General features: G+C 33.8%; 1 protein-coding gene and 2 long non-coding RNA genes across 4 annotated transcripts; 1 reads left to right on the top strand and 2 right to left on the bottom strand.

Moving 5' to 3' along the window:
• The first annotated feature begins 616 nt into the window (after positions 1-616).
• LOC148781750 (uncharacterized) lies at positions 617-26,055 on the top strand. Of its 2 annotated transcripts, none has more exons than XR_016058461.1 (2): positions 617-2,607; positions 25,582-26,055. It is a non-coding gene; the product is annotated as an uncharacterized LOC148781750 (long non-coding RNA). The 2 variants fall into 2 exon arrangements; XR_016058462.1 differs by lacking the exon at positions 25,582-26,055 and adding an exon at positions 5,810-6,703.
• LOC110006886 (uncharacterized) lies at positions 753-6,248 on the bottom strand. Its single transcript, XR_016058460.1, has 2 exons — positions 5,808-6,248; positions 753-5,672 (listed from the first exon to the last, which is right to left on the bottom strand). It is a non-coding gene; the product is annotated as an uncharacterized LOC110006886 (long non-coding RNA).
• LOC110006891 (protein NRT1/ PTR FAMILY 4.3-like) lies at positions 18,943-25,727 on the bottom strand. Its single transcript, XM_020664727.2, has 5 exons — positions 25,639-25,727; positions 25,286-25,503; positions 24,279-24,719; positions 23,470-23,594; positions 18,943-19,880 (listed from the first exon to the last, which is right to left on the bottom strand). Exons 2-5 carry the CDS (start codon positions 25,430-25,432, stop codon positions 19,067-19,069), a joined length of 1,527 nt encoding a protein of 508 aa, XP_020520386.2. The 5' UTR covers positions 25,433-25,503; positions 25,639-25,727; the 3' UTR covers positions 18,943-19,066.
• Positions 26,056-27,426: the final 1,371 nt, after the last annotated feature.

Below are 27,426 nucleotides of genomic sequence, written 5' to 3' on the forward strand. Positions count from 1 at the left end.
TCATTGCAAAAATTGCAATATAATTTATGTCCTCTTTCTTCACAATAATCCCAAAATGGATCTTTTGACCTAACTATTGTATCTTCTTTCCTGTTTTTTAATTAAAAAAAAAAGAATATATAAGTATACACACATTAGGCGTTCATGGTCTTTATAAAACATAAAATAATAAGTTCATGATAAACACACCATATGAATATCTTCATTAAATGTTTTAACAAACATCATACCTACTTAGTACATACCTCCAAAAAAAAAAAAAAACATGATATAAATTTTCACATTAAATAATTGAACAAAGATCACACCTACATATAAAAAAAACCAAAAAAAGTACACCATATAAATTTTCACATTGAATACTTCAACAAATATCAAATCTACTTGAATATCAACATACTCAAAAAAATGAATTTTTTTTTTTTTACAAATATTAAATCTACTTAAATATCAACATACCCAACATACACCATATAAATTTTCACATTGAATACTTCAACAAATATCAAATCTACTGAAATATCAACATACCCAAAAAAAAAAAGGCGCAATCAAATATCAACAAATATCAAATCTACTTAAATATCAACATACCGAAATCTACTAAAATGCTTTAGCAAATATCAACATACCAAAAACAAGGCACACTTTTTTTTTCCATTAAATACTTTAACCATGGTTTAGTCACGTTATAACTATCGTTAATAATAAGGTTTTATACTTTATATTCTTTGTTTTCATTGAAAACAAGTATCCCTGAAAGCAGGAAGATGCTTGGAGAGTATGGGTAATCGCTGCTTCATTGAAAACAAGGAGAGGCCTGGAGCTGAAAGGGGAGGATGGGCTAGAGCTGAAAGGGGAAGAATGAAATGGCGATTTTATTTGAGAGAGAAAATGAAAGGGGATTTCTATATTAGAGAGAGAAAATAAAAAGGGGGTTTTCTCTATGAGAGAAATTGAAAGGGGTTTTTCTCTGTTAAAGAGAGAAAATGAAATGGAGTTCTTGGAGTTTTTCTTTATAATTGCAGGAGCAAGAAGATTGTGGTTGAATGGAGTTTTTTTCTGAAATTTACAGGAGCATGAAGATTATGATATTTACAGGAGCATGAAATTAGGTTTGCTGATTTTAAGTTTTTTTTTTTCTTTGAAGTTTTTGTATGCATTTAGGGATGCCCTAAATATTGAAGGTTTAATGTATATGTCTGAACAAAAACGTCTGATTATATATTTTTTTTAATGTATATTTCTGTAATTTGGAGGAGCAAAAGCTTTTTTTTGTCTTTTAATGTATATTGCTATTTTTAACACTTAGAAGGTTTAATGTATGCATTTAGGGATGCCCTAAAATTAATGTATCCATTGACATTCTTGAACAAAAGGGGTCCATAAATTTCTAAACAGTCTGATAGATTATTCATCACAGAAATACGGTTTTTCGATCTATATGGTTTTGTTTACTCTGCATCTATATTATTTCTATACACAATAATTTCCTCTGCACAATAATTTACAAGCAAACAATATTTCCTTTGCAAAAGAACTACTGAGAATTTACATGTTTAACTTTATAAGAAAAAAAAAAAAAATCATACCTTCAAACTGTAAATGCGGTTTTGAAGAAGAAGAATGTGATTTTAGCATAAACCCTAAGACAATAAACCCTAACAATACATAAATCAATTGGGGATAAAAATTTCCATTTTAGAATTTTTTTTTTGGATATAACATGTTTTTTCAAAAATTACACATATTAGAAAAAAAAAATTGTTTGTCTTTTAAAAAAAATACAAGTAAAAATACGGTTTTTTGGGGCTGTTTAATTTGTTCTAAAAAAAAACGTATTTTTAACGTTATTATGAAAAAAACGCTTTTTTTTTTACGAACTTTTCAAAAAAACGCCGTTTTTCATGTTTTAAAAAAAAACTCTGATTTTTTTTAAAAATCGACGATTAATCACCGATTTGCTAACTATAGGCATGCCCCACCCTTATTCTTTTTCCTATTTTTGTGGTGATATGGCATGTGGCCATATGGTTGGAAGATATTAACTAAATATTGACTTCGAGTAGACTTGTGCTATTCTATGGTATGCACAATATTTTGATTAGATTTAATTTATTTAATTTATTTAATTTATATTGATGGGAAAATGGTTTAGGAAATGAGAAAATAGTTCATGCACCTGCCATAATGTTGATGACCTATCTATGGAATCGATGGCTCAAATCTCTCACCCCACAAGTCAAATTCTTTCTCATGAAAGCCAAAAAGGGGGGCACCTCCTACTCTCTCATCTTTAATCTCTCTCTCCCATATTGTGAAAGAACTTAAGGGTTTAGATTATATAGTTCTTCTATCTCTTATCTCTCAACTATGGATTTATGGCTAAAGGTTTTAGGGTTTAGCAAAAAGAGAATCCATCTCTCTCAAACTAGGTTGTTAAGTGAATTCACCTAAGGTTTGAGTTTGTGATCAAAGGGGTTCTTGTTCTATTGGTGTGGTTTGTCCTAAACTTGTTTTCTCGGTTGAGATTGAAGGTTGATTATTGATCCCGTGCCATCGGAGGATGGTGGTGACTCGGTGTGGGGTGTAATAAGCCCGGTTGAGGTAATCTCTATACTCTCTTTTTGTTTCTTGTCATATTTAATTATATTGTTTTTATATTCCCAAGCATAAGAATTGTTGATATTTTCTTTGTTTAAATAAAATTGGTTTAATGACATCAAGGTTTTTAAGATTTTAGATTTATTAGTTTCATTTTCTTTGAAGCAAGAATTGTTTTAATAAAACTACTTGTAATTGATTTTTGCCAAAAGAAAAGAAAAAAAAATAAAAAAAAAAAGTAAAAAAAAAAAAATATGTATTCTCTCGTGAGCATTAGTCTTTCTTTCATATGATAGCAAGGAGCCAATAAAACCTATCTAAATAGTTCTTATTCAAGTTGTTTCCACCCAACCCGCCAATGTCACCTTTAGAGTGCCCGGTGATCTTATATAACAAATCAACAATAAATGTGCCCAATAAGGATCCCATACCAAGTGTGCACCAAAATATTGCAGTGGCCAATGACTTCATCCCTTTAGAGGCTTGGCTATTGAAGAGCTCTAACAATCCCACAAAGGTGAAAGCATCAGAGAACCCTACCACAAAGAATTGAAACCCTAAGCAAAACACAGACTTCCACCATGCCATCGTCAATTGCCACCCTCTCTCCTCTTCGTCTCAATCAAAGCAGCCATGCACATGGATAGTGTGATCAAGACATAGCCCGCCCCAACTCATCGCAAGTGGGTGATCCCGGACTCATGTTTCATGAGCCTTCTGGTAAAGGGTACAAAAAATCGGCTATAAACAACTCAGATTGTCATTTGAAAGATTATAGGGATCACAAATAAATTAGCTTGAGAGATGTGCAGTTTCCCCAGCTTTGTGTTCATGGTGTTGCCTTGCTTTGTGTTCATGGTGTTGCCTTGTTGCACTGTGAATGTTAGCAACAGGGGGATGGGGATGTAACCAATAATTGAGCTTATCACATTGGGAATCATTCTAAGGACAATCTTTGTCTCCTCAACTTGAGCTTTTGAACATAGGTTCCACCCACCCTCCTGGCCAGTGATGATTGAAGCTTTATCCAAGAATTTGATTGCATAAGATTAAAGAAAAAGAAGAAGAAAACAAATCAAAATAATAAAGTGAGCTGTGAAATTTATGAATTGACAGCAGTTTCTAAAGGGAATGTATCTGTTACAGGTTCACACAATATATGTAGACATTTCGACGATTGTTGATTGGGTTTGATTGGCAATGTAACACACAAAATCAAGTAATTAACATTGTTTGTGTCTCAAATGCTAATAATCTTGACCTGTATTATGCAGTAGACACGGTCCGTCAAAACCCCAAAGTGATAGGAACCACTATTCATGGATTTGATGCCTTAGTTTTTCTTTGAGATAGTGTAATAACAACCCATGTATAGAGTAAATGGGATGAGCATCCAATAATAGTAGGACAAAAAGGAGGAAGGCAAAGTGAACCATATAATGATGGCATCAACATGTTAAAAGGGATCACGTACAATCCCATCAATAGTGTTGGTCAGTGTTGTATTAGACCAATGTAGACCAATGATCAAACTTACGTATGGTCTAATACCAATAATTTTGTTAGGCGGTTCGAACTGGTTAAAACCAGTTAATCCAACTATCCAAAACTGATCGAATTTTAATTTTGTCGTTTTTTTTATTTATTTATTTCCACTAAACTAACCAAGGCACCAGTTGACGATCCAAGAGTCCGACCTCCTAGTCTAGTCCGGTCTTGATAACTATAATTTTGTTTGGGATGTAAAAGTGCATCACACTAGACATCTACTTGCTTCAATTGCACTCTTCCCCATTAGTTTTTTTTTTTTTAATATTACTCTCTGTCATCACCATCCAATGCGATGATTGGAATTTATTAACCTTCCAGCATTTTGTTACCATGACCCTATTAAAATCTATTGAGATGACCACCTTAGTAATAACCTGAGGTGGTTATGTCATTTTAGCAAAATTACCTTAGAAAAGTGTTAGCATTGGTTCTTTGTTAAAGCTCAAACAAACGGAAAAAAAGAGCCAGTCAAATAAATAATAGAGTGTATAACTTGTTTGACTCACTTGAAACCACCACACCCACCATATCCTCCATGGTGCAATTCCTCCATATTTTTTCTGGTAAATCAAGCTTCCGATTCTTCAATGATACAACTAGAACCTGTACGTACAATTCATAGTTTCAGTGCGAGAGAGAGAGAGAGAGAGGGGTGTGTTCCTTGCCTGCAAGATTCTTGCAAGAGGACTTCCACTTGGTCGCTGGTGACGATAAAAGGGGAACCCACTAGCCACCACGATCACAACATGAACGCTACTAAGGAACATGCCCCAAATCCATAGTCCCATCCCTTACTATTTTGTATCCAATCAATGAAAACTGCTCCAATCCCAGATCCCAAGGAGATGCTGCAGGTGAGCCAGTTGAAGAAGCTAGACCTTTGCTTCGATTCTTCTATATCATTCTCATCAAATTGATCACCTCCAAATGATGCTACATTAGCCCTTAAACAACCTTCCCCCAATGCGACCGTGTACAATCCTACATAGAGAATGGCTGCTTTCCCCGCATCAGCAGGACTACAATGGATCTGATCATTCCCAATGTCACATTGAGGAGGACGAAGCGATGCAATGTGTGCTTGAATCGCAAGCAACCCAAATCCCTACGTGAAGGAATGTGAATTTCATGCAAGTTTAGCTAGTATCATTCCAAAATTTGAATTAGGAAGCTTCAGCAAAGTCCATAGATTGAATAGGCATCCAAAAGGGAGATGAAGTTAAGCAAGATTCATCCTGATTTCCAAACTAAACACAATTCCCCGAATATTCATAAAAGGAAAAGCCAAGAAAATACAAACTAGACACTCCATGGGGCCGAATATGATTATCATCATGAATCATTCGAGATAGGCATCTGAGAGGAACCCTCCAAACAAAGCAAAGAGAGACGTTGCACCAATGAAGTTTGTAACAGTAGCGGATGACTTTGCTAAATCGAAATGCATGATTTCCTTAAGATAAGTGACTAAGTTTAGTACATTTGCCATGAGAGAATGCTCACTGTTGCCTGTAGGACTGTCCTAAACAAAATAAACATGAGCAACTTATTAATGTTGGCTCTTAGAACTATGCTATTTAATATAAAAGATGGAATATTATATAAGGCTTTTACTTCAATAGAGATACAAATTGAATTCAGTTTATGCTTACAGTGCACAAACCATGTACCCCTGGCTCCTTCATGTTTCTTCTTATCAATGTGGTTTCCCTTCCAATCTAAGAGTCCTGGAGAATTCATGGCTTCCTAAGAGATGCTCCAAAGGAGAGAAGCATCAGTTTAAGTAAATCTCGTGGCTATGAATGAAGCCTGAAGGATGAAACGGTTTCTTTTAGGAGAATCAATAACCCAAATTGGAAATGTCAAGATGAGAGAGTAAAGAGATGCAGAGGATAAGCCTCAAAGTAAATCTCATGGCTATGAACGAAGCCTGAAGAATGAAACGGTTTCTCTTAGGAAAATCAATAACTCAAATTGGAAATGTCAAGATGGGAGGGTAAAGAGATGCAGTGCCAGAGGATATGCCTCACATAAAAGATGCAAAAAAGGCCTGGGATGAGGGAAGGGAGAGAAGGAATGAAATGGCACAGTATGATGATGGCCTGTTGAAATGTGCCTAAATCATATCCCTTGGGCTTTCTTTACAGCTTTTTCTACGAGTTGATATTTTTTATGGGTGCAGTTTGGTACACATGAAATGTTTTCGTACGAGTATTTTCACGGGAAAGAACTCCTCCATAGTATTAAACGTGGGAGTTTTTTTTCACACCAATTGGTCTCAATGTATTTTTGGACCTTAATTGGCATAAGAACTCCCGCACCTATATTTTTTTACCCTAATTGGCATAAGAACTCCCGCACCTAATTAGATGGGGAATTCTTCATGTGAAAATACTTTCACAAAAATATTTTCACGTGTACCAAATGTGCAATAGTGTACATCATGGGTTGCTTTTATTTTGTTTTTAATTTTTGGAGTCGACGAACTTGAAATGTGCGTTTTGCTTAATTGACATATTATATTTTGATCTTTTTGTTGTGTTTTGCTTAATTGACACTTTATCTTGGGATCTTTTTGTTGGGTTGTCTGTTACATATTAGACATAAACACAGAAATGACTATGAACTAAGTCTTGGACGTTTAGGCCTAGTTTGGTTACTTGAAAATCTATTACAAGGAAATATGAGATTTATCATGTTTGAGTACATTTTAATTGTTAAAAAATAGAAATAATTTACACAAGATTTCTTTAAAATACGGTGAAATCTATTATGTACAAAATAGCTAAATCCATTACCCAAAAAAATCCTCTATCTCCAGCCATTCTCCTTCTCTCATATGAGCATCCATTCTTGCGCCATTTTCCCTCTCTCTCTCGTAGGCACATCTATTTCTACTTTCCCTCTAAAGTCCATCTATAAGTGTTTGCACACACATCCATCAATTGAAATAAGATACTTCTTTAGTCTCCTCTAATGACTCAAAATTTTCTACTGCAATTATCAAACCTTCTAGTTTACTAATCAAACTTCTTACCATTTTTTAACTACCATAAAGATTTTGAATTTGGTATCATAAATTTATTATTTATTTGAAATTATATAAAGAGACATTTGAAAGACTTCTATAAAAAATAAATAAAAATAAGGCATATAACAATAAAATCATGTTATTCCAATCATATTATTCCAATGGCTTATGATGTTGAAACCAAAGCCTAATCATGTTAGAAGACATGTGACTCCATGTAAGTGCTAAAAGGCATGCAAAATAAGTAGGAACTGATGTCATTATGACTTTAGAATGGTACAAGTTATTATTAGAAAATCGTTTTGGAATGGTGATGATGTTATTATTAGAAAATCTTTTTGGAATGGTGTGATGATGGCTTTAATTCCGTATTTCAGTAAAATTTTGTGACAAAAAAGAAAGAAATGATAATTTATAGACAAGTGCTGGTAAAATATTTAATACATTTCCCATATTTCTTCATGACATAGCCAAACATGTATTTCCCATATTGTATCTAAATACTATCCAAACAGTAATAATCCATTTACAGATAATGTATTTCGCCAGTAATATATTTCACAGACAATATATTTTTTAGGTATCTAGACGACCTCTTAGGGGGAATTTACGATAAGGGCACAAATAGTATGCTCCCGTGGGGGCATACTGTACACTTATTATGTCGGGTAAAAGAAATACTTGGGAGACTTTTTATCTGAAATTTTGGATCCAGCTAAAAATTATCTAATAATAATTTTTAAGAATTAAATTTGTAGTTCAATACTTGCATCTTATTATCTGAGCATCGAACCGTCCTTGTCCAATATTGGGATATTATATTTTCACGTACATATAAAATCCGATTTGATTTTCTTTCTTTCATATTTTTTTTTTTTTGTCATCACGTTCAAGAGGTTACATTTCAAAAAGAAAAAGAATTCTATAAGGAAAATTGTTTCATGCGAGCTGGACCGCATGATTACATATGCGGTCCAAAAAGTGTAATCCATCTTAAAGATGAATGCAAGTAGGTGTTCGATCTAAAACCAATAGAAACTAACGTTTAAAATGTTTTCTTACTAGAATTATTAGTTTTCGATTTTAAACTTTATTTATTTTTTCATATTCATGATCTCCATGTTAAAGATTACATGTCTTTAAAAATTAAGTCCAAAAATCCATCTCAAAAATAAATTTATTAATAGGCCCGCATTTCAACATATGCGGGCTTGGCCCCATGTTAGAAAAACTATACGATCTAACCAGTAAACACCAAGTTCGATCAGAACCGTCCACTGGCCGGGTCTGATTTAGGGTGGTTTTGATGATCGACCGGTATTTTAAAAACAAACTCAAAAAATGTATATAAAATCTCAAAAATAAGGAATATGATTTGTAATCTATTTTTTACATTATGGTAAAGATTATAAATTTTTTTGGTCATTAGTACTCACTTTTATATTTTTCCATCTTTTTTGAAAAATTTAAAAAGTACCCTTAGGCACGTTTAAAATCAATTTTTTTCATCAATTTTCAGCTTTATTTGAAAGTGTTTTATTTTAATCATTATTTATATGTTTTTCATATTTTAGTAGATTTTTTTGTATCTTTTTTTATTTTTACAACAATATTTTGACTGTACCGGGACTTGCCTGGCTAGAATAGTTGAATCAACTAGTTTACCGATTAGGTCGGTTAAATTGCTTCCAACCTCATATCTGGTTAACTGTTCCGATTCGATTTTGCGAACACTAGCTTGGTCTTATAGAAACCGGGTCCTTCATATAAATCTCTCTGATCTGGGTTTTACTTGAGGGAACGGATGGACAGGAGCTCGAACTGACTTTACATTCGAGAATGAGTATCATTGAGCTAGTTGAATTAGAGGGACTGTGCAATGTTGGACTCCTGTTTAATAGAAGTCCCCGTTTACACGTAATTATTGTTCGCATGCTTCCAAACAAGGTGGATTCCACTAAGGGAAAATGGAATTACTAGGCATGTGATTATGGAAAAATGTGCTTTGAGAAATTAATTGACGCAGTTGAAAATTTACGGATAGAGAGAAAAAATAAGAGAAGAAATCAGCAAGAAGACAGCAAAATGTTCAGATCCGAGTCCTCGACTACTCTCCCACAAGCACCAGATGGAAGAAAAAGATAACCCACAAAAGAGCACACTCTCTTTCTCTCTACACGATCTGCAAAAGATCAAACTTTCTTTCACCTCAAGCTTTACCCCTACATGTCTCCTTCATATTTTCAAACTTTTCTTCCTCCAAATGATTACTTTTTAAAAAACTTACCTTTTATTTTCAAACAATAAGCGACACTCTTATCATATAGGACTAAGCTTACACATCCTTATCATAAAAGACCAAACCCAGACTTTCCTAAAGTAAATCATGTAAAGAAAAAAAAAAGGACTTATCCCACCTAAAAAAAAGTACTTCCTAAAATATAGTATTTATCAAACTAAACAAAAAAGACCATACTAATTATATTTCTAAAAACTTAACCCAAATAAAAAAAAAAAAAAAAACAAACTCATAAAAAAAAAAAAATCCACAAAAATTTGTAAAGAATAAAAAATACTGAATCCATTCTGCATCAATAATAAAGAATATTTTCTGTTCCCATTTCTTATTTGTCTCGCATGAACATATGACTCGTCATCTCTCTTGAAGAGGTCTCTCTCACTATCTTTCACTATCAGCCAAGAGCTCTCTCTCTCACCATTATTGTTGTTATTGTAATGTATTGGTATTAATGTTCGACAACCCAGCCGAGTTGAATCGGAACCGGCCCGTTTACTTCAATCAGCCTGGTTACTCGGAACCAACCATTGGCTGTGGCCGGATAAGTTTTTTAAATGTTTCTATTGTTTTGGAAAAGATTGGGAAGTATTTTGATACAAATACTTATTTTTATATTATTATTATTATTTTATTATTTTTAAAATAACGGGCACAAATTGATTTTTCCAAATCCTTTTTTTTAATCTCATTTGGATGTATTTTGTTTAATTATACTTTAAATATATTTTTTATATTTTTTGAGATTTGTTTTATATTTTTCTTATCGCAGACCGATTATGGATAACTCCGACCAGGCCCATGCCTGGGTGACCCGTTTGTGCAATCGAAAACTGATTGGTATTAACAATTCGGTAAAACATAGCCATGCGACTTTTAGAAAGGGATTTTATACAATGAGACCATTTATTTTTCATACATGGAGGTCACAATTACTTACAACCATCTGATGTGAAATCTGATGGCTTGGATGTGTCACAAAGTTCAAGAAAAACTCATTGGACTTTGAGCTTGATCAATAAAATAGCTGCAGCCACCCAATATTATAGCCCGTGGTCAAGATCAATTGTCACCACCTTGTACCAATGGTAAATGGTCTCATTATATACTTTCCCTTTAGAAAAGTACTCCCATTATAATACACTTTTGATAATATATCATGTAAATTGAATTATTTTTAAAAAATTCCTAGCTATGACATTTAATTCAAAATTTTATTTTTAACTTTCAAAACTACATTGGAACGCTTACCTCGAATTGGGCAAAAAGTCAAAATATTTCCATTTTTCCTATCAAACAAAGAGCTTCGGAGCTCTGTTAATCCTAACTGTAATGAAATATAATGGCAATGCGTGGATCCGATAAAAGTGTATGTTGTTATAGTAGTATTTATAACACCAACGTTTTGCAATCTGGATGGGAATCAATCTGGACCGAATCCAATTTCGGGATGGTACTGGTCAAAGTCTCGTTCTCCTAACACCCCTTTTATATATTTTTTCTTAACTTTTCCTCCTTCATCACCCCTCTCTCCCCTATAGGTTGAAAATTCACTCAAACTTCGGTAGAAAAGAGTTATCTCATAGGAAAATTTTCAAACAAATGGTGATTTTTTTACTTACCTTTTACCTATAGTAACCACCTCAACCTTTTATTAAACACTTGGAATATCCCCTACTCAAGACCAAAACTCTGTTTTTTTTTAACCCAAGCCAAAATCTCCCAATGCCCTTCCCTCCCTTATTCAATCGGCTGGCAATTCCACTCAGTACTCAACAACCTGTGAAAGCTCTCTCATGAAAACTGCCTTTCCCACTCCAAACCCACTCACCATGACCATTGTTTTAGCATCAATGGATATTTCTCTTGAATCCCTGAAAAATGCTCAATCCATGTCCAAAACCATCTTGGATACTTCTTCAGGTAACACACACCAGTCTTCAGCTGCCAAAAATTGCCTTGAATTTCTAATGAAGCTTTAGGTGTTTAGTCTACTACATAATCAAGGTATCTCCATATGTTACCATAATTTACCTCTTTCTCCAAAATTCGGTTTTGAGTTCTTTATACAATGGAGTCATGACTCTACGAAGTGCTGCTATCATCTCCAAACCCTTAGGTGAATCCTTTTAGCAATCTAGTTTGAGAGAAATACTTCTCTTTTCTACCACGACCCTAGAGTCTAAAACCTCAATGAGATGAGAGATCATGAGAGGGTTGAGAGAACCACCATGAGAGAAATATCCAAGATGAGAGAGTAGGTGTGCCCCTTTGGGTCTCTTGAGGTGCCAAAATTATGTACAAGCCTTCTCATGCTTTTCAAAAATCCTTTAAAAGCTTTTTCAAGGCAAAATCTTTCTAAAACACTTCAAAGCTTTCTCTTCAAGCCAAAGCTTGAACTAACACAAGGAAAGTTTCATTAGGCTGGGATGTGTCACCCTAGGTGGTACTTCACGGGCCCCACCCACATGCAATGGTGCGTCTATTAACATATTGGGCCTCCCATGCAATATTAAAATTATTAAAATTAATTATATGATTTTTAAAAATCCCTAAAATCAAATTTGAATATTTAAATCAATCTAAAATCAATATATTTGCTTTTATAAATCCAAATTTGATAAATAAAATATCTAGAGATCTAGAAAACTTCAAATAATAATTCTAAAAATCATGTATCATTAAAACAAACATAATGAAATTCATTAGATGGGAAAATGACTCATATGGTTTAGGAATTAAATAAATAAACAATGGGGCACTCCACCGTCAACTTTGGACTACGATCCACACTTATTGTATCAAACCGACCTAGCGTTTCCCATTATCCATAGTCCATGCAGGGGTTCATTAGTGGGTCACCAAAGTCTAGCCATATGAGCTAAGAGGTCGTAATTCCAATTTGTGGATTTCAGGTTTTTCCCTAAAGACGTATCAAGGTCACATAGACTTGATGCAACTATAGATCATATGATGCGTAGGGGTATCTCTCACACATGCATAAGCTTCACCCTAAAAGGTGGTTCGCTTTCCCGAAACGGCTTTCATTATGTATGCCGTGTAATGGCTCGCGGATGAAGCTTTGGCCCCCGTTTATGAAGGCCACCATCACACACTAAGGTCACACTGTCCCTCGGCTCACTCATCCAGGCATACTCCGACCTCATCAAGGGATAACCTATTAGAACCCTTATCAGATAGTTTTCTATGCCCATATAATATAGGTTTATTCCAACCGACTGGTTAAGCTCAGTATGGTATCAACAAACATCGTTTGCTTAGCATGGTTCACGAGGGACCACACTCTCACTGAGTTCATGTTCCACTATATCACTTCATTTTACAAATACTCATAAAGCTTTTAATGGTCACACTCTCTGAACATCTCCTGCTTGGCCTTTGGAGCCCTTGCATTCTCTCTTCCTCACTTTCTCTCATCCCCATCGCTCTCTCCCAATTACAATCTATCTCTCAAGTATTTTTCATTTATTCACTCTCAATACATTAATCATGGCTTTCGTCATCAACCTTTTTACAAAATGACTTATAGAAGCAGCTCAAAGGAGTTCTTCAAACAAGCAGCTCTCATCTATAGCCATACAACCAACACCACACATCTGGTTCTATGGGTGAACAACATTATAGTCTGTTGCTCCATCTGGCCTGTCAAATATTAGCAGGTGCTTCCACTAGAATATTTAGTTTATCTTGATCTTTCTCAATCTCACATCATTCCTCAGATGACAAAAGCATGATTTTATATGTCTAGAGTTCTTATGGAATCGTGGCTCCATTGACATACATATCAACGTCGTGTTGTCATATAAAATCATTACTGTCTCACAACGTATAAGGTGAAAATCAAGTTGATTAAGAGATTTCTTAATCCATACAACCTCATTGGCAACCAAATAGTATGCCACATATTCTGCCTTCATGGTAGATAATTCTACTAAATCCTGTTTCTTTGATTTCCAAGAAATTATACCCTCTCCAAGTATAAACATATATCCAGATGTAGACTTCGCATCATTTGAATTCGTCAGATAGCTTGCATCTATATATCTTAATTTCCAAGCAGCTAAAAGAAATGTGGGATTGTAGCAGCTCCCACTCAATTATTACATGTATGACATATACATTCTCAATATTCTTATGTAATAAGTAATTCAATACTCGTTCATTTCACAATATGCAAAACTTTCATGAACTACAAAGGTTCAACCATACTAGTCATCTTAGTAGTAAATCCATACAAACCAAGTTATCTAATCAACACAACATGTGTCAAGGAAGCTTAGCAAAATGACCTTCCTACAACATTCCCTATGGTTCAAGGTCTCAGGTAATCGAGGATTTTAAATAACTAGAAACATGGGTCAATGCATATTGGTAATTAAAAACCAGTGCATGACAATTTTTCACCCATTTTTATAACTACCTTCAAGACACAATGCTTTTCTCTTTAATAAAAAAAAAAAACTATTGACTTGGTGTGTGTGTGTGTGTGTGTGTGTGTGTGTGTATATATATATATATATATATGCATTCACAAGCAATATTTAGATAATAGTATTGCGGTTTATAATAATTTTCATAAAGACCTAGTAGATCTTGCAAGACTATGTGGTTTTCTCAAAACCATATTCATCGAATTAAGTTTTTATCAAATCATCCAATTTAATTTTAAAATACATGCTTAGTTTTTATAAATCATTTTATCGCATTCACCTTTAATTTCCTACCAAATCAAGTTCATGGCCACAAAAACAAATCATATATATCATCTTATAATTTTATCTAAAATAAAGCATTACTAAAGGATGATTATTAAAGCCTTGATAATGTATTTCCTTTTTGAGAAATATGGAGAATTTATCAAGAAATCATCATCACAAATTATAGACATTATTGGGAGGATGGTCACTAAGATCGAGTTTCATCAGAACACTCAATTCATGCTTACATATTTGAATGAATCATATCTATCTCTCATATTTCATCCTTAGGGCTCAAAGCCCTTAATCAAATCACATCTCCATGTGTATTACTACCTTAAGTAGTTCATACTCTAGCATAATGAGACACTAAAATACTTGATATTCATAAATCGGCTCTTTCAAATTTGTTAGCACTCATCACTTAATGTCTATACACTCCATACATATTCATAAAATAATTAGCCAAAATATAATCAAAGCATATCAAACGTAAAATTAAAAAGTTATTGAATCATCTTTCCGTATATGACCTTACTATATAATGTGAGATAGATTTCATACCTCAAAACTATGTAATGTGGTACTTGGGCTTTCTTAATTCATTGCTTTTGCTTGTTTAACAAGCTTTTGTGATCTTGGAAGAGCACACAACTGATGGATAATATATTGGTCATTGGTTTCACATGTCACGAAGTGTCCATCTCTTCGGCACTTGGATTCTCCCTATCTCACATCGTGAAGAAATTCTCTTCTTCATTCAATCATTTCAAATATCACAAATTTGATTCTCCCACTGATCTTTAGCATTTTTTTGCTACCACCAAGTCTCTCTATGTATCCCTTCATCTTGAAGAAACCAAATATTTTTATAGGTATTGTGTTTATTCTGCTTTATAATGTTCGTAGATCGAAAACTCTTCATATAGAGTGTCATATATAGCTAACTTTGTATTACATCTCTCTAAAGTTTACTATAATAAACCATATTCATCGCACACTATAAATTTTTTTAAAATGGGCCCTAAAAAGGTTTCTATAATTAGGAATCCAAAGATGTGTCTTATCATGACAACTCTTTTAATTTACTGCATAATAGAACGTGAGAATCCCATGATAAAAATATGTTATCTCTCAACTCATAAAGAGTTTATCTCCGAATCCTTTAAAGTATTGAAATAGACTCAAAAACATCAAATAGTGATCAGTTCCATCCCTAAATCATACCATTTAGTGAGTCATCATTTTAGTAACATTTACATCATAATACAATTTTTTCAGTAGAAAATCAGGTTGAGCATCTCTCAATAAAAAATTTGTTTATCTCAATCCTCAAAGAATTTTTTCATAAAATATTTTGTGTTGAAAAGTAGAATCAAAATAAATCATAACTTCATAATGTGAATCCCTAATAATACATTTCTTTAGAGAAATAAATAAGTGATATTCATATTATAAAATAAATCATACTGCAGAATTCTAGGTTGAATACTATCTAATAAAATTATCTTTTGTCTCTACCCTCATGTAGTTTCCCTTTCAAACAAATTTTGTTTTAAAGTAGATACATAATAGTAACACAGATGTTTCCACAAGCATCATATCCCTCTGTTAAGTAGGCTTGATAAATATAGATATTCATGTCTCAATGAACACCATACCAAATTGCAGAAAATTTAAGATGACTTCCCTTCAATCCAAAATTTTTATTCCTCGCTTCCCGTAGATATTTCTCTCTCAAATAAATTTTATTAGAAAATATACTCAAATGCAAGTTTAAAAACTTAGCGTGGACCATAAAACATTTTGTTAAGAAAGGAAATAAAATCATGACTTCTAAGTTATGTAAATAGTTTTTGTTGCAGAAAATAGCACTTGCTCACCATTCAATAAATAAATCATATCTTTCAAACCACAAGGAATTCTTGATGAAACTATTTTTGTTTAAATTTAGACTCAATTTTATGATTTATAGTAAAAGTTTAGCTAGAAATAAAGTCATATGATATGTAAGAAAAATTACGAAACTCAAAGGACAGTTCTTAGATTTTGGAAGGTCAGAACTGACACCTTTCATTGATGAGGCCATAACTCTCAATTCCCTAAGGATCTCCTACTAAAGTTTTGTAGATAGATCCTACTCGCAAAGATACATAATATCAATGAAGTATGCAATAGAAAAATGCATCATTATCTTCTTTATATCACTCCTCCAAAATAGCCCAGAATACTCATTCTGCATAGTACTTTTTTTTCGTTGTTTAAATATTCCAATAATTCTTAACCATGGGTGTATTATGTGATCACAAAAGTCATTAACTTTCTTATATCTCATTTTTAAGTTTGATCTAGACTCAATAAAGAGAAAGACAACTAATGACATTAAGTATCAATAGCTCTAATACCAATGAAAGAAAGACTAATGCAACCCTCTTAAAACATCTTAGAAATGGATTTTTAATCTAAAATTTTAGGGATTCATGATCTAGGTTAAGATGATTATTAACATGAAAAATAAAATAAATTTTTTGATATCTAAAATGTGATTTTTTTTAGAAAAAAATTAAAACCATGTGAATTTTTTTACAACGTCCATCTTAAAGATGGATGTTAGTGAGTCAGCAGGGTCTTGCACCCGCTGACTCATGAAGGACTTTTCCAAGTAGAAATCAATAAAGTATATTTTTGTCGACCAAATATTCAAAATGTTCTTATCTAATAAAATTCTGAAATATGACTAGATAATCAAACTGGCCAAAAAAATGAATAGCAGAATAATACATAATTCAAATAAATGAAAAGCCAACAATGCTCTTATTCAATTTTTTTAAATCTGAATATTAAAATTTTATTTTGTCAAACAGACCCTTAAGGAAGATGATTAGGTTAGAAGGTGCAGTGCTAGAGCATGGTTGGGACCAAATATAATAAGGAGAGAATGATGAGGACTTGAGACTTTTCTGCCTGGCACTTGGAAACGTGTTGTATTTATGCCTAATGCAACTTGGTCCTCAAGATAATGGGTTTTTAAAGTTTGGTAGATTATTTATTCGCCACATAAAAAGAGACGACTTTCGTCTTGAAATCTTATGATTAATCTAAATAAATATTAATAAGAGCATCTTAGGGTTGAGCAATTTACATCGTATCTAGTACATTTCGTATTAGAAGGGGTGTCACTTACGGTAAAAAGCTTGGGTAGCTAGCGCAAAAGCGTCATTTTGAGTTATGAGAGCAGCCAGTTTGTGCATAAGTCAAAGGCCAGCCCACTCCTCCTCTGACCTTGCTTAGGCGAAACTAGCACCGGGTTACGACCCTTCTATAGTTCATTTCGTGTTAGATATTAAAAATGAGCACATAAGCATGCTCCTGAAATTTTATAATTTTAATGTTTTCAAAGTAGGTATGCCATTCCCAAAGGTTCATGAAGGCTCACAAAGGTTCACTATGAAATAACATACAGTGCTAGAAGAATATGAAATGTTCATGGAGATGTTATTTCATAATAATCAAGGGTATTTTAGTTATTTTATTTTATTGAAAAAAAAATTTGTAAATATTTTTTGTTAGTGCAAGTTTAATAGAGGAATGGACGTCCAAAATTTGATGTCAAAATAGTTTATAGAAAAAAAATTAAAAATAAAATAGTGTAGAGATGTGACATTGTGATTGGGACAATCTTAACCCTCCATTCAGAATGGATGGTTGGATAAAGGGGAGGATATACCTTTTATGCTGTAAGGGAAGCATAGAAAGCTTGCCCCTCATATAATCAACTACCATAATTATAAAGCTGCAAAAAGTTTTCGTGCCCCTTAGGGAGCATATGTCAATTTACTACCTAGGGTATAACTCATCTAATAGTATTTTTAGGACCAAAATTTTTGGGGATGTGATCTTTTCTACCTTGCAACCAATATAAGGGATTGTATTCTATAAGACCATTTATCTTTCCTACAAGGATGTCACAATCACTGATAGCCATTAAATGTCAAATTAGATAGCTTGAGGTGTTTCATGAAGATCGAGAATTTTTATTTTTTTTATTTTTTTTTACTTTTTTAACTTTTAGTCGAGTCAATGACATGCTCACAACCACCTAATTTAAAATCCTAAGGACAATAATGATTGTGACCTCCTTGTGCTAAAAATAAATTGTCTCTTTGCATACTTTTCGATAAAATAAAATTCAGATCACATATTGTACGTGCATGAAAGAGAAAACCATCACAAGATTGAACATCCATTTTTTGACAATGCGAGGAATGTTTGGGAACTCATAATCCAATTTTCTTTTGAAAATAATCATACGTCACCTGTGTCAAATGGTGTCTGTAAAAGAAATCGACAAGCAAGTTCTTTTTCAATCATTTTATGACATATTTGGGTGTAGATCACCGCACCCATTGTTTGGGTTCTTGTTAATCATTAGATGGTTTTAGTTTAATATAAGAAGTCATAGAATTACCTTTATTTGTATCATATGCTGCTTTGGGTTTCATCATAAATATCATAGGGTAGGTGCTAAACTATGGATATTTACAAATTAAAATATCTTATTGGTTCTTGAGTGTCCAATTCGCTTTTCTTCTTATTTTCCTTCTTTCTTTTTTTTCTTTTGATTGCAAGGATAAATTCAGGCATGTATTAATTAGTATGGAAGTAGTCTCACAACCATTAGCATTATTTGACTTGATGACAATACTCCATTAAGGGAGTGGTAAAAGAAATAAAAATGGAAATTGCATAAATTCATGTGCTCTTATTGAATCCTAAATTGCCATATTCAAAGAAGACTGAGAATATTTGAGAAGAAGAGTAAAAAGAACATTAGAAAAAAAACATAATGCAAAGCATCATACCAACTTAAACCCTGGTATAAAATTGTCTAGATGAGTATTGCAAAGCCCACCAAAGATAATTGATAAAGCTAATGAAGCCTATCAGAGCAAGGAGCCAATAAAACCTATCTAAATGATTCTTGTTTAAGTTGTTACCCCCTAACCACCCCTCACCTTGGGAATGCCTAGTGAACTGATTGACCAAATGAACAAGAAATGAACCCAACAAAGATCCCAAACCAAGAATGCACCAGAAGATTGCAGTGCCTAATGACTTCATCCCCTTGGAGACTTCACTGTTGAAGAACTCCAACAGCCCCACAAAGCTAGTTGCATCAAAAATCCCCAATACAAAGAATTGGAACCCTAGCCACAACACAGACATGGGGATCCCAGTAGTGGCCTCCACCATACCATGCTCAATGGCCACTTGCTTCCTCTTCTTCTCAATCATCGCAGCCAGACACATTGAAATTGTAGTTGTGAAGTAGCCCAACCCAACGCGTTTCAAGCTTGTGATGCCAGACCCATCTTTTATGAGCCTTCGGCCAAAAGGCATAATGAAACGGTCGTAAAGAAATAAGATTAACATTTGAAAGGTTATAGGGATAAAGAAGAGGGATGCTGGAGAGATATGTATCCTCCCTACCTTCTTGTTCATTGTGTTTCCTTGTTGAACTGTTAGTGTTAGCAACAGAGTGACAGGAACATAGCAGATTATCGAGCTTAAAGCGATGGGGACCAGTCGAAAGATGATCTTTGTCTCCTCAACTTGAGTTACCGAGCACGGGCTCAACTTGCCCTTCTTGCTAGTTAAAATTGAGGCTTTATCCAAAAATCTAATAGTATGTGATCCAAGAAAGAGTCATGAGATAAAAATAGCCAAAGGAGATAAAAATAACCAGACATATACATCTTTCACAATTTTCTATTTTTAAAGATAGTGCATGTGGTGTCATTCGTAGGGCCCACACAATTGATTGGGTATGGGTAAAGTGGCATCATCCATCGTGCATGATCAATTATGTTAGTAGAACAAAATATATTGACACCATAAATAGTGCAGTGATGTATGCAGCTGAGGCATCCTAACAAACTGAGAGATTTGAACCTTATTCCTAATTAACCCGATCAATTCGATGAGTCACCCGCTATCTATTTTCATTGTTCAATTGTTTGTGTGTGACAACATGAAAAAACCGAAGGCTCTGCCCTACCTCTCGATCTATCTATCTAAGGGATGGAAGGGCAGAGGGAGGTTCTCTTTGGTGTCCCTTCCCGTCCAGAATTGGGGCCTCACAATCAACAATCCCTAGTCAATATAAGAGAGAGAGAGGACGGGGGAGAGAGAAACACCTTCTCTTTTATCGATATGAGAAATCTCAAAAACCAGAAGGAAAGAAGAAAGAGTAAAATGAAAACGATCCCTGAAATTGTTTTTTGTATCACAATGACTATAGGTTTGTCCATTTGACCCCAAATTTGTAGATGGCCTTATCATCAGCAGATTAACTTGATTTTGATTCTTAAAAGCCTTGATATTAGTGTTCAGAAAATACATAGACTATATTCATAACTAGAGATGTACTTGTTTTCACTTATTTTATGGTGCAAGGAATATTTTTCTTTTTGAGATTGATTATTATTAGGATGAAGAGACTGCTGTATGTAAAATTAAGGATCATCCTTAACATGTTTTAGAGGTGTGGTTTTATTACAATGACGTCATTGCATGAAACCACTCCCCCACTCGCCACCCCACTCGTTTCCTTTTTTTTTTTGGTTTATAAAACTTGTAAATTATAGAACATATTATTAGTAGGTCATGCTTCCATGGGAGAAAACTGTAAACATGCTTTGTCGAGCAAAACATCTATTTAGGAGCCGTGTTTGGAAAATCACAAAGCTATCTCAGAATCTCCTAAGTTAGCTCAGAGCCAAGGGGTTCCTAGTTTAGATGCTCCTGATATGGGAATTTCCCAGTTTGTACAAATCCAGGTTCTAGTGAACTACCTGTTCACTATAAGGGCTTGGCATTTACCTAGTTCTGAGAGATTCTATTTGTTTATGAGTTTTTCCTTTTTCTCAACATTTGGTCCAATTCACTCAGAATTTGCAAGGTGATTTGGATAAGTGAATGCTCGAGTCTACATTCGATTCTTGTTTCCTAACACTCCTTTGGTCTTGTTTAATCAAAGATCTTTGGAAACATTTGATCATTGGAAACACCATACAATCACCATATAAATAATTTTTAAAAAAAGCAGAAAATAAAAAAAGAAAGAACTAAAAGGCTTAAACACTTATTCCTAATAATTCAAAAACTCAACGCCTCTATTCAATCCTGAGACATGATTTTTCTCAAGCATTTCTATGGTGCATAATCTTTTTTATTGTTTTAGGTTGGTGGCCAGGATGATGAGTGAGTTACACAAAATTTTGGGTCCAAAAAATTTACTCCTAAGTAGGTTTTCCCCAGGGAAGCAAGTGGTCAGTGGTCAATTTGCTCCCCCATGAGCATGTAAATCTTTTGGAGATATTGTGGGGTATTGACATTACCTACATCCCAAATGGAAGAACATTGAGAAAGAGAAGAAGAAATCTAATTTGTTGATTTCACATCTAATTCTTTAATAAAAAGTACAATATACGAGTTCACAGGAATTCAAAACAATTAATATCAAATTTAACTTGTGAGTATGATAACATTGTTTACTTTAAGGTATGGGATTGTCTATAAAGAGACCATTTATCTTTTGTATAAAGAGCTCATAATTATTTCCACCTATTAAATGTCAAATTGGATGGGTTGAATTACGAAGTTCGAGATTTTTTTTTAGAACTTTGTATCTATTCAATGACACTTTTAAAATAATCATTTTGAAGATATTCCAGCTTAGGATCAACCTTTTTCTTAATTACATATTATTTTTATTGTGTAAGGTTGATGCCTTATATAATTCCTCTTTGTTTTTGGGGGCATAGTTATAGAACTTTAGAAGTGATATTTTAAAGGAAAACGTTTATATAAGTGTGGAGCTCCAAACGATCAAATTAGGGTGCACCTCATAAATTTGATTAGAAGAGGTTGTTTTGATGTCTAAATATCCTCAATTGATCATCTCGACCTCAAGATGTATGGATATGAGAAAAAAATGGATTTTAAATTTTGGAAATAATGCATCTTGTTATGCAGTTTTGAGCCGTCCATTTTCAAGATTTTCATTGATGTGCCCAGTCTACACTATTTTTGAAGTTTTAAATTTTATAATTAGATATGAAAATACATTTTAAGGATATCACAAAGATTTCCAATATTGAAACACATTTCGCAATAGTATTTGAAGGTGCACTTTACTTTGATTGCTTAGAGCCTCGATTTTATACAAACGGCACCCTATTTAATGAGGAAAAAGTTTATATAAAGCATCAACTTTATATTATAGAAGTATAGCACACCTCAAAAGCCCATAGAAAATATTGTCTTGAGTCTAGAAAACCCTCTACTTGATCATCGTGAGGTCTTTCAAGGCTTAAAGGTTGTAATATTTATTTAAACGGTCAGTTTTCAACTTTTTAAGTATTTATGAATATGCTTGACCTATACTAATTTTAAAACTATAGATTTTATAATTAAAGGTCAAATTAGATTTTAGGCCATCATAACGATTTCGTTCATGAATGTTACATCTTTAGACAGGATTTGAAAGCGTTCCTTACCTTGATTATTTAAAGCGGAAATTTTATAAAAGCCACACCTTTTGAATAAACCACATACACATGTTAATGCCGCACAGTCAAAAAGCAGGTTATCCACCTTCCGATCATTAGACAGATGGTGGAGATGACCATCATGTTGTATGATAGTTCAACTCTACCATCCATGCCGAGAACTAACGGTGGATGAAAGCATAGTTTGACTCCTTTGTTCTCATCTTCAACAAGCATTGGGAATTGCGATAGAAAAAAAACTTAAAAGGCTGTGGTTTCTATGAGGTTGCAACCTTAAACCATCCAATGAAGGCGTACTTTTAAATTTTATCATAACATATACCTTGGTATAAAAGTTTTTTAAGATTATACGAAAATTTATTTCCATATCTAACTATAAAATTTTAAACTTAAAAAAAAGAGATTTATAAACATATGAAAAGCTTGAAAATGCACGGTCTAGATAATGTGTTGCAAGATGCACCACTTTTGGTACTTAAAATCTTTTTTTTTTTCGCATATTCATAAATCTTGATATCGAAATGATCAATTAGATAGTTTTTCAACATTAAAACAATCTTTTTTGATGGATTTTTGAGACGCATATGTAATTCTACGTTTTAAGTTTGCAACCTTGTATAAACCTTTTCCAAACTTAAATAAATATAGCCATGGTCCATAAAAAAAATAAAATATTTGGCAATTTGTCTGACTTACTTGAAATCATTGGTGTTAGTCAGACCTTCCATATCCACCGTATCCTCCACAATCTTTCCATGATTTAATTCCTCAGCATTTGCAGGTAGATCAAGCTTCCTATTCTTTATGGCTACAACTATTACCTAAATTAAAAAACGTATTTAATTATAAGAGAGAGAGAGTGGAAGAGTGTGTAACACGTGATAAATTAGCCAGTTCAACCAGCTTAATTGGACATATCCTGACTGGTTCAAAAAATGTTAAAAAATTAAAAAAAAATACCAAAAATTTTAAAAAAAATGAAAAGTATATTTAAAGCCTAACTTACAAGGGACATCCAAATAAAGGTGAAAATTAGTGAAAAATGGATTTTCAAAAATACATTTGTGCCAGGGGTATTTTAAAAAAAATTAAAAAAAGATGGAAAACTGTAAAAAATAAGTATTCATGGTCGAAACACTTTCCAATCTTTCCCAAGATGATAAAAAATTATTCAAAGGTACTTTACAAATAAATCTCTTATTTTTTGGGGTTTTATATATTTTTTATTTTTTTTAAAATACCCAGGTTCTGGTTTGATCAGCCGATTCCAAGTTGGACGGGCTGAGTTTGAAACGAAAGGTTCCAATAGAAAAAGGGTATGTGTTTGTGTGTGTCACACATGTGTCCTTGTGAATGTGTTAGAGAGAAGATAGAGGACCGTGTGTGTTTCTTGAGAGAACGATACATTGTCGCACTTGGGTTCCTTTCAGAAAAGATGTATGTCACACATGTACATGCGCGTGCACGCACACACACAGACGCAGACAGAGAGAGGTGGTCCTTGCCTGCATGATTCTTGACAGAGGACTACCACTCGGGCGTTGGTGGCGATACAAGGGGAACCCACTCGCGGCCACGATCCAGCCTACTAAAATAAATAAGGAACATGTAGCAAATCCATAGGCCCAACCTTCACTACTTTGTAGCCAAATTATCAGAACCAAACCAATCGCACCACCCAGTGAAATGCTGAAAGTGTACCAGTTGAAGAAGCTAGACCTTTGCTTAGATTCTTCAATATCATTCTCATCAAATTGATCACCTCCAAATGGAGGGATATTAGCCCTTAAACAACCTTCACCAAGGGCCAGTGTGTATAGTGCAATATAAAGCATTGCAGCTTTCCCCCCTTCAGCAGGACTGCAATTGCTTTCATCATTTGCAGTGTCACACGGAGGTGGACGAAGCAATCCGAAATGTGCCTGAGCTGCAAGCATCCCATATCCCTATGATTACCATGAACAACTAATCAATCTTCAAATCCTCCAAAACCATAGAATATAAATTGATGTTTGTTACTGTCTTATAGCCCATCTCAAACTGTTAGAGACACCAATATGAAAGAGTCTTGTTTAACATAAGAATTTTCAACATAATACCTATGCTCTGGTATATTAAATTGGGATTTAATTGCTGATATGAATTTTCTATTCAATATTATCCTATAAATGAATCAGAACCTAAAAGCTATTGAAGTAGGAATTGGTATGTCAGATATAAACTGGTATTCTTTCATGTTCAATAGTTTTGCAGATTCTTTATGTTTCATACCTATCCAGAATTTAGCGAATTGAGCACATTTTCCTGGTAACAAATAAAATGACCAGTAATTTTTCAAGAAAACTGGTTCTCATTGGTGGTATCATCCTTATTTACTCTGTTTCTGCAAACGAAGATTTTTTCATAATATCCAAATTTTAAGGTTAAAAGGACTTGATGTGCATAACTTGATTTAATTAAATTCTCTAGGGGATATAGCGAGAAAATAACAAAATTCAAAATAATAACATACTAGAAACTGCATTGGACCGAAGATGAGTATCATCTTGAATCTCTTGATGTATGAATCTGAGAGGAACCCCTCGAACAAAGCAAAGAGTGAAGTTGCACCAATGAAGTTCGTCATGGTAGTAGAGGCCTTTGCAAGATCGAAATGCATGGTTTCGTGCAGCTAAGTAACTGTGTTCATTATCATCGGTAGCATCGCAATATTCACTGACAGCACTAAGACTGCAATGAAACAAAACCAATTAAGCAACTACATTAACAGTGATTCTTAGAATTATGATTTGCAATGTACAAATACAGGTGCTTTTGGCTTTTGCTTGGCTCAACAGATAAGAAATTGAGTTGGGGACATCTTACTGTGCAATAGGCATGTGGCCCTATGTCCTCCATGTTTTTGCTTGTTGATGGGATTCTCCTTCCAATCTATGAAGCTGTTTTGATTCATGTCTGAAAATAAAGATTAAAGGAAGCAAATGATCAGGCTAAGAGGATCTGATGGCTTTAATGAAGCCTTAACAATGCGAGGCGATAGTTGGAATGCACTTTTCAAGCACTTGTACTCATTTGTCGACCCTACATTGCCACAGATAGACGAGGGTATGCGAGGCAATAGTTGGAATGCACTTTTCAAGCACTTGTACTCATTTGTCGACCCTACATTACCACAGATAGACGAGGGTACATGCTAGGTAGACAGCAGTGTAAAACTTTGCCAAATCTTCTCGTGAATCTTGAACTCAAAATTCTAAATCCCAAAAGAACTCTTAGATCAGATTTTATTTGAGGGAGCACAGAATCTTTTGATGGAGAAAAAAAAAAAAGGTTTTATGATTTAATAAGAAGAAAACGATGAGGGTCAAGGGACTTTTCTATGCCTTGACAGATGGAAATGTGCTGTATTTATGGCCTTATGTATGCAGGTTGGTCCTAGGTATAATGGGTTCCTCAATTAGAGTAATTATTTAAAATGAAACAATTATGACTTTCTTCCTAAGATCTCATATTTAATCTAAAGGAGAAAATTTAAATCAAGAAGGTCATCTTATGGTTGAGCTACTTACATCATAATAATACCACTGTTCTTGGAGTCAAATTAGTTAAATATTTTGGAAAATTTGTTGTCCGGAGTTAATTGAGGCCAAAATATTTCATACCCTTAACACTAAAAAAAAAAAAAAAAATTCATTCCTAGGGGTGCATTCTGCCCATTTACTCCCTTGGTAAAACTCAATGTAAGAGTAACATTTGGAGATGTATCCTTTTCGACTTATAGAACGACCTGAATAAAACAAATTTCTAAATAGCACTTCATTTGAAAAAAAAAAAAAATCTCAAAATTGAATGGAGACTGTCGAATTTCTTGACATTGAGATCTAAGTCTTTGAAAACTTAAAATTTTAAAAACTTATCTAGATCTATTGATTTTAAGGTGTATCCCAAATTTTCAGATTGAAAAATCCTCCAAAGTAGGTCATCTAGCCGAGGGAGTAGCCGTATAGTATGCTCCCAAGGGAGCACAAGCGTTATATATTAAAAATTAGCGCGTCTAGCATGCTGGGAGCATACTCCACATTTACATACTCTAGAAAAAAGAGTTACTTGGGCGTTTTCTTTTTTGTTCTCCTAAATCTTGTGGGATCTGCCTAAGAACCACTCGATGGTTATTAGAAAAAGAAAAAAGAAAAACTAGAGATTGAGTTTTTCAACGCTTAGATCTTGCCCTCCAAAAATTGGGCGGCCCCTATTTAATTTTGAGATGGTTTATCATTCTTGAATCACATAATGTTTTCCTTTTTCGAGGTTAGTTTGTGTGCTTAGAAGTTAGCCTCTCAAAAACTTGGTGTCGTAAATATACTCCTAGCTTAGTTTTACTAGACGGAGTAAATGGACAGGGTGGTCCTACACTGGAGCAATACATCTTGCTATAGATACCCCTAACTTGGATTTTCTGGGCAACGTCTCCCCAACCAATCGTTTTGTCGCAACTTTTACCCCAAAACAAATTTTTCTAGTAAATATCCCCAAGTCAAAAAGTCATCTTTTTTTTTACAAAATTACCCTTGTCCGTACATGATGACATCACATCTCCGTAAGACGCTCAATGACTAGAAAGAATATCAGACGGAGTCCACAATATGCAGGACC

The sequence above is a fragment of the Amborella trichopoda genome, chromosome 6 (assembly GCF_054954075.1).
Source record: "Amborella trichopoda isolate Santa Cruz 75 chromosome 6, AtrichopodaSantaCruz75HAP2 v2.0, whole genome shotgun sequence".
Taxonomy (NCBI): domain Eukaryota; kingdom Viridiplantae; phylum Streptophyta; class Magnoliopsida; order Amborellales; family Amborellaceae; genus Amborella; species Amborella trichopoda.